The sequence below is a fragment of the Drosophila tropicalis genome, unplaced genomic scaffold, assembly GCF_018151085.1.
Source record: "Drosophila tropicalis isolate 14030-0801.00 unplaced genomic scaffold, ASM1815108v1 contig_158, whole genome shotgun sequence".
Taxonomy (NCBI): Eukaryota; Metazoa; Arthropoda; class Insecta; order Diptera; family Drosophilidae; genus Drosophila; species Drosophila tropicalis.
Window position 1 is genome coordinate 8,414,971 of NW_027172602.1, and position 14,383 is coordinate 8,429,353.

General features: G+C 35.9%; 1 protein-coding gene across 1 annotated transcript in view; it reads left to right on the top strand.

The window, feature by feature from the left end:
• The first annotated feature begins 2,284 nt into the window (after positions 1-2,284).
• LOC137587047 (serine-rich adhesin for platelets) overlaps positions 2,285-14,383 on the top strand; it is a 56,972-nt gene continuing 44,873 nt past the window's right edge. Inside the window, exons 1-3 of the mRNA XM_068303284.1 lie at positions 2,285-2,523; positions 4,823-4,860; positions 11,990-12,771. Coding sequence (XP_068159385.1) covers positions 12,439-12,771 — 333 coding nt within the window. The 5' untranslated portion in view covers positions 2,285-2,523; positions 4,823-4,860; positions 11,990-12,438. The remainder of the gene's footprint in view (positions 2,524-4,822; positions 4,861-11,989; positions 12,772-14,383) is intronic.

Genomic DNA, 14,383 nt, shown 5'->3' on the forward strand with positions numbered 1-14,383 from the left:
TTCAAACTTCTTCAAACTTTTTAATCAGTTCTTGAAAATAAGCTATTATCTTGAGGATTCGATAGACTCATGTCACTTTCACAGATGGATGGGAAAAAAAAGTAAAGAAACTTCACTTTAGTTTTCCGGGGCAGGTAGCAAAAATTTAGCTAGACCCGTTTTAATAGTCAAACTGACACGATAAGCTGATTAACTCCAACCAAAATAAGCCAAACTCAAACCTCAATCAAGGACAGGATAGTGGAGAAAAGGAAAAACCAGTGAAAATGTTTGTATGTAGAAATGAAAACTGAAGAGAAAAGCTCACCCCGGCATTGCCTCTGACACTATGAAGCACGGGAAAAAAACCCGACTGTTTACATTTGTCAAAGATGTAGAAAAAAGAGGCGAAAAAAAGGAATCCGGAAGAGAAATGCAAAAGACAAAAAAAGTGAGGGAAGAGCAACAAAGAAAACGGGGGAAAGGGAAGGGATAAAAGTATGGAGAGAAAACAAAAAGGAAAAAAAACAAAAGGATAAAATGGCACGAATAAAATGCACATAACATGGGACCAAAAATGACCCCGAACCTGAAAGCTGGTGGGGATCAGGACAAGGATAAAGTGACGCCCTTGTCCGAGGTTCTTATCTTGCTTTAGATTTTATTTCTCCCTGCCCCTTCTTGATATTCTCTAGCTTTGTGTGTGTGTGTGTGTGTGTGTGGGCGAGTGTTTACATAGTGCCCAATATCTCGTCATGTGTCCGCTGAATTGGATTACGGCTTGGACTTGACTGAACCACTAAGCAGCTTTTTGCATTTGTATTCAAACCAATATATGTGCACATGTATGTGTGTGTATATACATACATACATATGTAGATGGGTATATAACCTTTATATACTTTTACTGTAGGAATTCCCTCTAAACCAACAACACAAACAAGGTAAGTAATATGTTTCAATGGATGTCATTGAGTTTATATTCTAGTCAATTTCAGTTTTGATATCCTTGTTTTACGTTCTGCATTCTACACTTTCTTTCTGTACTTCTTTTCTGTCTTTGATTCTGGTTTTTGTATTCTTCTTTCTGTTGTCGCTTTTCATTGTCTTGTTTGTTTCATTTTGCATTTTCATTTGCAATCAGTTTTAACAAAATTTCTTTACTTTTTGATTCTACTTTTTCTCTGTTTTTTATTTCCCTTTATTGCTTCTTCTTTTGCCTTCTTCTGTTTCTTCTTATTTCATTTTGTTGCTCCTCTTATATCCTCCTACCATATTATTTGTTCTTTTCAATTTCTTTGGCTCTTATATCCTTCTTTTGTCCTTAAAATTTCTTTTCTTCTTGTGCCTACTTTTTATCTGTTTTCCGTTCACTTTCTCCGAAGTGCTTCTATTTCTTTCATTCATGTGCTCAAATTTCTCTTCCTGTTTTTGTTTCTGTTTCTTTCTATTCCATTTCTTTGATCCTCTTTTATGGTTCTTCTGTTGTTCTATTTGCTTTTCTTTTCCTTGATTCTTCCCTTCTGATTCCAAATTCTAATTTCCAAAGCTTTTTAGCTTTCTTTTCTTACTTAAAGACTTTAGTCTTTAGTCCTCATCTCTCTCTCGATGGCTTTAAGGATCGCATTGGGCGAATTCGCTGATGATGCGGCATTGTTTTCTCCATCAATGGTCAATCCATTGGTTCTAGTGGTCAACCTAATGCCATCAAAGTAAATCAACACCCAAAAACGAAGCGAAACGAGACGGAACAGACAATTGCAATAATCATTTGAGCCGCTCAGGCAACATTTTGAGTGTCTGCCGCCCATCGAAAGAAGTTGCTGGCGGTACTGGATGGCCAAGTGGGTGGTGGTTGGTGGGTGTTGGGTGTTGGTTGGTCTTGTTGATGTTGAGAAGAGACTGCACCCGACACTTGGACTTGGCTTGTTCATTCATTTTGGGAGCAAGTTTTCACCATGCCCGCTCCAATGTGGAAAATGCAGACGCTGCACTTGGTTCAGTGTGTGCGTGTGTGTTTGTGTGTGTGGGGAAAAGTGGTAAAACAAGTCTGCAACACACTCACTCACTCAAAAAAAAAAGAAGAAAAATTTAAGAAAAACAACCAAAAGCATGTTGTGTGTTCGGCCTGTGAAAATTTTCATTTTCGTCTTCGTTGGTCTCGGCTTTTGGCTGCTGCTGCTGCTGCTGCTGCTGCTCGGTCGTTCGTTCGTTCGTTCTGGTCGTCTGGTTGTTCGGCTCTTGTTTTGGGGCCTCCATGGCATGCGGCATTATCAGGCGGCGGCAACTTCAGTCGCCATCGAACGCTCAGCGTGTGTGCCTCGTCTCGCAGCCGCCAGCAGCAGCAGCAGCAGCCGTAGAGTAGTTGGGAGACACACTAGTCAAACGGTTGACAAAGTGACAGATTGTCACATTGACAGACGCAGTCAATAAGAAGTCGTTCAAGTTTTGCGCGCTTTTTTTTTTTTTTTTGTGTTCGTTTGCCTTGGCAATTCGAGAATTGGTAACGGCTTTTGGCCACGTGCTGCTGCCGCTAACTGAATTGTTTGTTTATATTTTTGTTACTGTGTGCTTGTGTGTGTCTGTGTGTGTGTGTGTGTGTGTGTGTTTGTGTGCATTGCCAAAGAAAACTCAGCAATTTTCATTTTTAATGTTGTTCAATTTTTCTTGTTGTTGTTGTTATGTGTCTTTGACTGGTTTTCAATGTTATTGCAATGCTCAATTGCATTTTACACTATTTGCAATTTGATTTAGCGAAAGTTTTTCTTCTTCTTTTTTGGTTTTTTCTATTTTATTTTCGATTTCGGTTTTTCGTTTTGCCGGCATAACGAGTTTCTTTTGTTGCCATTTACGTATATTGAATATCCAGCCCCCTCAGCGCCTTTTGTGGCGCCCCTAATTAAACCGGTTAGACAATTTCTTTTGTTTTGTTAATTGTCAGTGAAATTTTTGTCCAAGATGTCTAATTGAATATTGAATATTGACAACCGTTATTTACTTCCTTTCCATAAAAAAAGAGAGAAAGGATTTTTCACTTAGCCAAGACACATGCAATTGTCCATAATTGTCAGTCTAAACTGTGGATATTTATGGACATATTAATGTTATATCGCAAGAAGATTGTTTTTTACATTTTTAATACGAAATCAGGGACAAATTTTTAGGTTTCTTCTTATAGAACTCAATTAGTGTGGCTGCATATTGCCAATGAAAAAATACATCAGGAAAAAAGGAGAAGACAAAAAATAGATTTTCACATTTTGAAACTCAATCAAATTGGGATTTACTTATATGTTATATAGAAAAAAGAATTCCATTCCATTCCATTTTGATTTAGTTTCTTGTTCCACACATTCTCCAAGTTCATAAGCTACCCTCGTATTTATTACGATATTATCCATTTTGTTTATTAAGCCAAAAAATGCTTGGCTTTTATATTGTTTGTCTGGCAAAAAGCAAAACCAAAAAAAAAAACACACCACTTTAAATTGGATTTTCATGTGATTTGATTAATACTAAAAATTAAATAAGGCATATATATGTGTGTGTGTGTGTGTGTGTGTATGCTTCTGCTATACATAAATGTATGGGTATTGGGGCATTTGTCAACTACAGTGACAAATAAGAGCAACAAAAGGAAAGCAAAAAATACAAAAAAAATACAAAAAACCGAATGAAAATCTAAAAATTTTCGGCCCGCAGGCTCCCACTCACTCTGGTATTGCTATCTCTGTCGCTCTGTGTTTGTGTTTGTGCTTCAAAAGCAGCCAAAAAACAAAAACACGGAAAAAGGAAAATTCCGTACGGTCCTCAAGGCCGTATACCTTAACGATATACCCTCTAACATCAAGTGTTAGCACTGTGGCGCCCACTAGCGGTGATCTTGAATGCATAGTATCCTGCCGATTGAGAAATCTTTTATTGATTGATTTACAATTGCCGAATATAAAGCCCTTAGATTCATTTAATTGATTTGAAGGGATAATTTGAGACTGGGCAAGCTTTGTCTATACGTTTAGGAGAATTTCTATATGGAGTCAATATATCTGCCTTTCTACTATCGTAGACAATCTTCTTATCATTCCTCTCTTGGGGACTTGCTGTCCTGGGAAGATTCGCTCTTTTAGTTGTTGTTCTCCATCGCTTACATTTTAATACGCCCTGTTGGCCCATTGAATGCTGGGTATGAAAAATGAGAAGAGAACAGAACAGAAAGAAAAAAAAAAAAATGAATGAAAATGTGCCGCAGTATTTGCGTTTGGCGACATTTTTCCGCTGTCGCTATTGTTGTTGTTGTGGTTGTTGTTGTTTTTGGTGTTGCTGTAGTTGTCGCTTTGTTGCGTCCCTCATTTTCTATCCCTCGAATTTCTGTTGTTGCACATGGCGCTCTTCTCCTGATGGCTTCATTCATTCATTTGGCTGCCGCCCTTGTCTCGTTGCTCCTCATGCCTTTGTTTATTTTCCTTGGGCTTGTCTGTTATTTCGATTATTTTTTTTTTTTTTTTTTTTGTTTCGTTTGTTATTTTTATTTACATTTAGATGGAATTTTTAATTTTAATTTGATTTTGTATTTGCTTTTTTTGCACGTTTTGTTTTTTGGGTAGGTGGAAGAAACCAACTTCTCTTTATAATGAAAGCCAATTGTTTGATGGCAATTATCCTTCGCTTATTGCTTTATGTTGGCAAAAAACAAAAAATGCATTTCAACGCATGTATGTAGATACACACACTCACACACACACACGCATACGTAAATATATTCATATATGCATACATATATATATGTATGTACATATGTATATACGAAATGACTTTATTTGCATTTCCAATGGTGTACCCGAAGAGAAGCAGAATTATTGAGCATCGATTTAATTGAAATGGGTAAGTGACATTAACTAATTGTAAAATTATATAAAGTATTTTTCCTTTTTTTTTTCATTCTCTATATTTATTGATCACTTTGACAAGTTATGTGTACATATATAAATAAGATATGTTTTCTGAAAGATCAAATCTATTGATTATTTGTTTTTTCTCTGGCAAACTGATTTATCTTTGTTTGGAAAGTTATCGCTTGTTTTTCATCTCTAGCAGATCTTTATATCCTCATTTGGAACGTTATCGATTGTTTTCTTCTACGTCATATCGATTTATTCGCGTTAGGGGAAGCTTCGATTGCTTTTCTTCTTTTACAGATCTTTATATTCTCGTTTTGAAAGTTATCAATTGTATTTTTTCTTGTTCGGAAATTTATCGACTGCTATTCTTCTCTAACCGATCGATACATTTTTGTTTCGAAAGCAATAGTTTTGTCTTGTTCTTAGTTTTTATACGTTTTTGATATATATGGTTAACAATTTCAAAGAATCATAGCAAATCGATCGACCTTGTGATTTATAATATCAATTTGAAGTGCGACAAACATCGTGAATAGAATGATCTAATACGTTGGTGTTCTTTGTGTGTAACCTTTGTATTGAATTATGTACAAATTCGATTAATTGATTCATATAACGATGGTTTATGGCTTTTAACTATGTGTTTGTAGAGTAGTGTGTGTGTGTGTGTATGTTGTCCATTACATATGCATATACTCATATTTAATCATTATACAATGTAGTATGTAGTTTAATGCATAGTAACATATATTTTGGAATTTGGATTTTAGCATTGCATTTAATGGATATTAATTATTCATAATTAAAATATAAACTGATTTCATAACCATCCCAGATGGGCCATCTGGCCATGGCAATAATGCTGTAAAAACAATTTAATTGTACAATAATCAAATAACATGTCGCTTGATTCTGATGCCACATAAATTGTCAAATGTTTGGCAGCTTTGACACTTGACACACACACACACACACACACTCTCCTACCCACTGCCACTTTGCAAATCTAAAATTTGTTTAAATAATTGAATAGCTGTAACAAATATTTTAGCATTGCTTCAGCTCAATCCAATTGCCAATTCATAGAAAATTAATTAACTAAAATTCATGTGGCAATTACATTCCATACAAACGCACATAATACAAACAAACAAAAGGCGAAAAAACGAAAGTCTGTCTCGCTCTGTGATCAGTGATCACACTCTCTAAGCGGCCACGCCCCCCGTAAAGAGTAGAAGAAATAACATAAGCCATAAACACGCCAACAAAATCAACAGAGCATTAAAAATGCCTTTTAATTATCACGCGGCAAATCAAAAAAAAAACAAAACAAAAAAAGTTCATCATAAAGCGCAAAAATAAAAATATTCATAAAAATATTTATATCTATATATTAAAATCCATAAATTCTCTTTATTATGCTCTAACGGCCAATTTAAATCATATATATATATATATACATTTGAATGGGTATATCATTTTAATTGAAATCTCTCACAAAATAAAGTTTATTTGACCACAAAGTCTTTGTTCACAAAAGTAACTCAATGATTACATCAACTGAAAGCTATTCCTAAAGGCATTTTCAAGGCACCTAGAAATCCATATATTTATCTATATGTTTCTTACCTTCAGAGGATTACAACAAAAAGGGGCCTACTCCGACACAGCTTACAATGAAGAATAATGTCAACGATCCCAACGATCAAACGTTATCAAAATGACATTACCTTGACTATTCTATGCTACTGATGATGCAAATGATTCTATCTAGTCTCTGTCTATTATAGCATAAAGATTTAAACATAATCTCCGGCTAGGGTAAGCAAGTTTCCATACACAAATTATGCCAACTCAAAGGGAAACCACAGGAAATGTTCTCAACGGGAAGGTGATCAGCCATATTGGGAGAGAATTTACCTCATCTACCCTAAAGAATCCGAATTAAAATTGTTTAAATCAAAGAATATGCCATCTCAATAGCCAAAGTGTTAGAACACTCGCTTCCATTTACATAATGTTATTGTAATTTGTGATCAAGTGGCAAAAGACTTTCTCTCCCGTTTATATCATTGTCTATTCAGACCACCCTCCAGTTCACATAGTTTAGCTGATGTTTTTTCTTCTCACTTCATCAAATTGACTTGGCAAAGCCTGTTGTATGTATGTAGGTAAGCATATACATAGTTATGCTCGTAGGTGCCACATAGGTATGTATGTATAAGTATGCTGTTAGATATGGCATAGTTAGATGGGCAACTAAATGCGCAAACACATGTTCCGAATAAAGTTATTGGGAAGCATGTGTGTGCCTTTCTGTGTGTGTGTGTGTGTGTAATGTATGTATTTGCATCTATTAGTGTGCGTGTTATACATACATGAGACAAGATGAGCCAAGATAAGGTGAGATGGGGTGTGAAACGTTGACGGTAAAGTCAGGCAAAAACTATACAAAAAAGTTTTGGCTTTGGCTTTGCCTTTGGCCTATGGCAATAACAAGGCTTACAAAAGAAACAAAAAAAAACAAAAAATGTTAAAGCCAGCTCCGACAGCTGCACTAATAAATATTTATAGATGTGTGAGTGTGTGTGTGTGTTTGTGCTGCTGTATGTGTGCTTATATATAAGTGCTTGAGTATGCGAGCCTGTGTAATTTTTCTATTTGCCAAGAACAACTATGCCAAAATGTGATGCAAAAGGGGTTTAAAAACCAAAAACCAAAAAAAAAAAACTTTAAGAAGAACTTTTTTTTTTTTTTTTTGGAAATGTAAATGTACGTTGCTATACACTTTCGAGAAATAAATAATATAGCCCTTCTCGATAGAGAACTAGAGAGGGAATAGAACAGAATTGTTTTACCTTGATTCATCTGATGTTTAGTATTCAATTTGCGTTTTTGCCGTCTCTAATTACAATCAGGGTAGAAATGTTATCGATTGTTTTCTTTCTCTAAAATATCAGTTGATCCTTTTGCTTCGATTTTGTTTGGAAATGGGTTTTCAAATTTTGAATTCAACAGCATATGCAGAATTCGTTTTGCAGATTTTTGTCAGTTTTCAAATTCATATTCAGACTAAATAGCTTAGTGTAACACTTCCGTTTCCTGTCATTCCTCCAGCTGTCTCTCTATCTCTCTCTCTCTCTCTCTAGCCACTCACTTTGTGTGTTGTCGCACATAAGGGCCGGCATTTGATTAATGGTTTTGTGTGGAGTTCTCGGTAGCTTGTCTATATCCCTCATTCTCTCTCTATCTCTCTCTCTCGCTGTCTCTTTGCTGGGCTTTATGAGACATGAAAAAACCAAGCATTGGAAAAATGCGTGTTATTATTTAACGGTCCGCTTGACGAAGCCTTCGAGTAGCCAAAAAGTAGACTATGAGATACCCAACTAACGGCCTCGATGGCATATCTCCTTCTCTCTCTCTCTCTCTCTATCTGGGTGTGTGTGTGTGTGTGTGTGTGTATGTGTGATTCATTTCTCACATGTCTTGTGGCACGTTTTTCGTGCTCGCTGCTGATTAGTTTTGGGAATTTCCATTTCTCGCCTTGGCTGCCAAAACATTTTCACTTGAGCCTGGGCCACTCAAATGCTATCCCACCAATAACTCAACTCGGTCTAACTCACTTAGTCATTATTAAAATACATATATACCTAGTCCTTACATACACACACACACACACAGACACACGTTTAGCAATATACATTTGTATCTACAAAGATTTCTAAACATACATAAATTGCACATACGTCATGTTGGCCATGTGAAAGCAGAAAATATAATCCCAAAATCTCAAAGGCAAAATGAAACCAATTGGGACTTTGTGTCTCCAAACAGATAATTGCTAAAGAATAACGATTAACACAAAGCCAAAGAACTGGGATTACTCTAGTCGAAGTTTAAATATGCTTAAACTTAAAACGTTCTTCCATTTTGTGTGACATGACAGTTCGATCAATCGTTTTCATCAAAAAACAAAGTCAATTCCTTTATATACACTGTCATTAGTTAGTAGGTATAATAAGAATCATAGTCGGAAATTCTAAACACTCAAAACTCAAACTCAAAAGTCAAAGAATTTGTTTAAAGAAGCTGCAGCTAGTCTCTCTAATCTTTCCACAATAATTCGATGGCCATTTGGGACATCATCGAATCCTATTTTGAAGATGTTAAGTGCTTTGAAATTACCTCTATACCCTAAGGTGATGTTTGCTTAAGTATAGCAAGTATCTGTGAAATATTCTCTCAGTTTTTATCCCATCTTCTCATACTACATACTGTTGCTGGACACTGTCGCCTATTGTGCCCCATGGCGGTATCAGCTATATTCGGGAAAACTCCGTAACTTTCATTTTGGTTGACTGAAGTTAGGACCCCAATTCCACGCTCGACGCTCCATTCCGCATCCTACTCACCATCCAATCAGAATGGCAATTGCCAATGGCAAAACGGTGTGAGATCGAAATTTTGTTGGTATGCAAATCAAATTAGACACACATACATAGAGAAGCTGAGCGTTTCATTTGGTTGCGAAAAGTTTCAACTCATTCCAACTAAGAGAGAAGAGAGAGAGAGAGAGAGAATGAGGAAGGGAGGCCCCTACCTTTTTACTGTGCGTGTGCGTGTTCAGAGGCCTCAAAGGCCGGGATGCTTTTAATCAAAACAGCAACAACAAAAAGAAATGCGTACTAGGCCCGTAGTAGTAGCAGTTGTAGTAGCCCTAAGGCCAATTTGGTTTGATGCTTGTGCCAAGCAAAGAGCAGGGAAAGCTGGCCTGCATCATAGTGGCTCATGTTGGCGCCGTGTTGCCTGATTGCATATGGCCAACTATTGCCTAAGGGTAAGCTGTGACTGTGTGTGTGTGTGTGTGTGTATTCACGTAAAATTTTGTTGCAATTTTGTGTATCATAGGCGCAAATCTGTTGAAGAGGATGCTGCAACTATTACCCTAACGAGCAACAAGGTGTTTCAACTATTCCTCTCTATCCTCTCGTTCCAGTGTTAAGTTAGTTTTTCCTTTTCTGCCTATAGTAGCCATTGCCTTCTGTAAAAGTTTTTATGCCTTATCAGTGTCGCACGTTTTTATCATAAATTTCACACTCGGCATGCAAAAAAAAAAGGAACCAAAAGTTACACCCTCATTTCAGTGGCCATAAGTTGTAATAATACTAAAAGAAAATGAACCAAAAAAAAAAAAAAAAAAACCAAGCAACCAAAAATCTCCTTTCAACTGACTGACTGGAACATAAAATTAACGGCCGTCAACGGATTTGAACCATTAAAAGTGCTTTACATGGCAACAGGAAACGATTGATAGCAGACATTGATTCCACTTATATTCCACTTTTATGACTTTCCCAATTTTTATTACAAATTTCTGTGTGTGTGTGTGCGAGTGTGTGTTTTTGAGTCAATAACTTAATGCATATTGGACAAATCAACTGAAGTTATGATTATGTCGCTCTTTTCTGTACTTATATTCTGTACAATGGTGGCCAAGTGACTAGAACACAATATTCTTCAACTTCCTAGTCTCGACATAAACTCTTAAGTTTAAAGTTTAATTTCTATTTAAACAAAAGTACAATGTTAACCAAAAGAAACGAAACGTCATAAAAGGAAAAGGGGAAAAGTAAATTTTTAAACCTCAATTTTCATCTCTTATTTAATAATAACATAATTTGGCTTAAATACAAAAACTAATTAATGCAAAAATGCAGTTAGTAATTTCACTTGCAATCTAAAACAAAAAACAAGTTTTCATTTGGTATAATAAAATAATTTCACTTTTCAATTAAAGCGAAAAGAAAAACTGAGAAAATCGTAGGCCAAACCAAAAAACGCTAGCAAAACGATAATTGCAATCATGATGATGATGATGAGATGATGAGATGAGTTTAAGATGACGTTGTGGATGAGGATGAGCATGATGTGTTTGCATTGCTGCTAAAGTTTCATGGATAGAAGAGGCCGAGCATTGAATATAATATCTATGCAATAAAAGCAACTGCAAAATTGCACTTTGATGCGGCAATCCAAGCGCAGAGAGAGAGAGAGAGAGAGTGAGAGAGAAAGAGAAAGAGAGACAGAAAAAGAAAAGGGAGTGAGAGAGAGAGATGAGGGAATGGGAGAAAATGAAAAATGAGGAGACAATAATGGCCAGCAAAAAAGCGGCAATTACTTATGTGTCTCTCTCTCTCTCTCCCTTTTTGATTTTGCTTAGCAAAATAATAAATTTTACTTGCCACATTTTCAATAAGCTCATTTTAATCCATTTTTAGACGTTTTTTTTTAGTCTTCAAGAACCTTTCCAACAGTTTTCAAAGTTCTTTCAAAATGTTTTTGTGACTTATATTATGTTTTGGTGCTAGTAAGTTTGATTATCTTGATGATATAAATAACAAAAACGTTTTCTATAAGCTACATAGATAAGATGTGAATCACTTATTCCTCTATATATATTCATGCATTTGTAGAGATTTGGCATTATAAACCAACTTTTCCAAATAAACCGATTGATTAATATTGATATTATCAGATTTTTATGTAAGCAGAATGGAAGCCAGCTATAGATTTTGGAATCCTTTGAGAGGGAAGTCAAATTGGTTTTCAATTAGGATAAATATAGTAGGAACTCTAGGAGATATAATTCTGTGAATCTGCCACTTTATATAAGATAATGTATCTTAAGCGAATACATGAATCAAAACTTGTTTATTATGGCCAACAAGACTAATACTTTGAGGATCATCACAAAAGAGATAACTTAAGTCATAATAAGATTCAATGATCCAAAACTTCAGCTTCAGATCAGTCAAAGTTAGGAACAAAACTGAACAAAATTTAAGCTTAAATATAGAGTCTCTGGAAAATCTGAAAAAAAAAATATTATAATATGCATTTTAAATTCAAGCTAAGGGATATAACTGTCATTTTATACCACATTGGGGAGGTGATTGTTTTTTTTGTTTCTTGCCATCGTTAGGGCGTAAAAAATATCATGGCATTTTATCGAGTGGCAGACAATAAACAAACCATTTCTTTTACGTCTGACACTTAAGAACAACTTTAACTTACTTTCGCTTCTGTTTTGTTCTGTTTTGTTTTTCTTTCAGTGGCAAACATTTTGGGGCAAAAGTTTTGAGGCAAGCAACACCCAAGAATAACAAGAAAAAGAATAAAGAAAAAACCAAAAAAACAAAAAAAACAATAACAATAACAGCAAAAGCACAAGCAACAAAATTTACAAGCAAGTTGAAAGCATTGAAAACTTGCAACTGGTAGACACAGGATTAAAGGAAACGAAAGCCAAGGCAAACAGCGGCAACAACCCAAAAAGTGTTGCATACTTGGCAGCGTAACACACACACACACACACACACACACACACACACACACACACACACACACACACACACAAAGGCATACACAGAGAGACAGACACACACACACACAGAAGCGCAGACAAAGAACAGAGTGAAATACTTGTACACAAAGGGAATATAGAATACCGAATACAGGACACACAGGACACAAAGCAAAACACAAAATACACGACGGCAACATGCCGTCGTTAGCAATAAATAAAACAGCACGCAAAGTTGCCAACACGTTCCAATTGCTGGCAATCGTTTTCTATTGCTGCTGTCAATTCCAAGTGCATGGCCAACATCAACAGCAACAGCAGCAGCAGCAGCAACACTTAAAGTATCAGCAATTGCAATATCAAATGCAACAGCAATATGAATATCAACAGCAGCAACATTATCAGCAGCAATTTCAACAACAACAACAACAACAGCAGCAACAACAACAACCACAACTATCATCAGCAGTCGGAACACAGCAAGCGCAACCAGCAGAGCCAATCGAACTATTGGCCACACAACCAACCCAGGTAAGAGTCCTATTTATGTATTTTCCACACTCTAAAGCAATCAGTCAACAAATCAATAATATGGCCAATATGACTACATACATAGAAAATGGCACACTCAGATTCCTTTGAACTAGAAATATTGCACTTTTGTGGCTTGTGCTGCAAATATTGAATGGCAATATTAGCACTAGCAATGCAAGAAACTAAAGTTATGAATAAAAAAAAGAGCGAAACAAAAACCCTTTCGTTAAAGCCTCAACAAATCATTAAAAAAACATTTCAAGCATACTTTAATATTTAAAATTTTTCATCTGATAATCTGGTAATTAATTAAGTTTTCATTCTTTTGGCACAGCTGCCAGCTGAATGTGGCTGAAAACTGGCTTAAAGGGCTTTCCTTATTCCTATCATTCTTTTTCTTTGCTCTTGTTCTCCTTGGGGTGTTTTTTCTTTTCGTTTATTTTGTGTAAATTGAATTTGATTTTGCAATTTCACAGCTGTTTAAAATCACCCACCAAACCATTCCAAACCATTGACCCACCGACGCGTCGCCGCCGTTTTTTGTAATTGCCAACTTTGTTGAGTTTTTCTTTTCTTTTCTTTTCGATTTCTTTATGTTGGCTCCGTCTCAGCCTCAAGTTTCAATAAGCTGATTAACTAAACGAAATGAAATCAGCAGTGAAATGAAAAGTGCCACGTTTACCTTTTTTGTTTTTTTGCTTTTTGGCCTTGCCTTTTGGCCAATTTGTGGCAATTGGTGATTAATTTATTTTTGATAGATTTTTTTAAGTAATGTTTTAATTGACTAACTCCATCGCTCTCTCTCTCCGCTCTCTCTAACTTTTTGAATGCCAAATGGTTAAAAAATGATTCATTAATGATGTTTTCATTGCCAAATTTATAAAGCATACTTTTAAGGGCAAATTTCGCCTATTCCTTTACCATTTAGAGGGCATCTTCATCCAACGATCTTTGACAACGAATTTGGACACTTGAAAAAATAATTAGCATACTTTTAGACATATTTTTGGTGGAACGTTTTCACACACGATTTGTTGGCAAGTTATCTTTACATTACATTTCTTTTTTTTGGCTTTGTTTTGTCTTTGTTTATAACTTTTGTTCTCTGGCAACCGTACACCCTACACGATTCGCACCCTTTGCAGCCTTTTAGAGCTGCGTAACTATAACCAAAGCTTTTGTCATGACCAAAACAAAGCCCAAGCCAAGCGAACCGAACTGAAGCGAACCGAAACCAACTTTGCCAGAGCCAGAGCAAAACGTGGCAGCATTTTGTAGATTTCAAGTCCCATAAATTTTAAGTGTCAATATATAAAACCGCATATGTGCGGCCAACGATGGGAATAAGGGAGAGAAAGAGTGATAGAGAGAGAGAGAGAGAGAAAGAGAGAGGGGCAGTACATGTTTGGATAAGGAGAGGGCGCTGATGTGGGGTTGGATATGAAACGAGTCGAAATTCATAAATTCACAAATGGTAAAATAAAATAAAATGAAAACCGGCCCCAGGGCACTGAAAATATATATATGTGCGATATATACGATATATCTTTCTCCCTATAAGGTATAGTACATATCTGTACATGCATATACATCTACATATCTACATGTA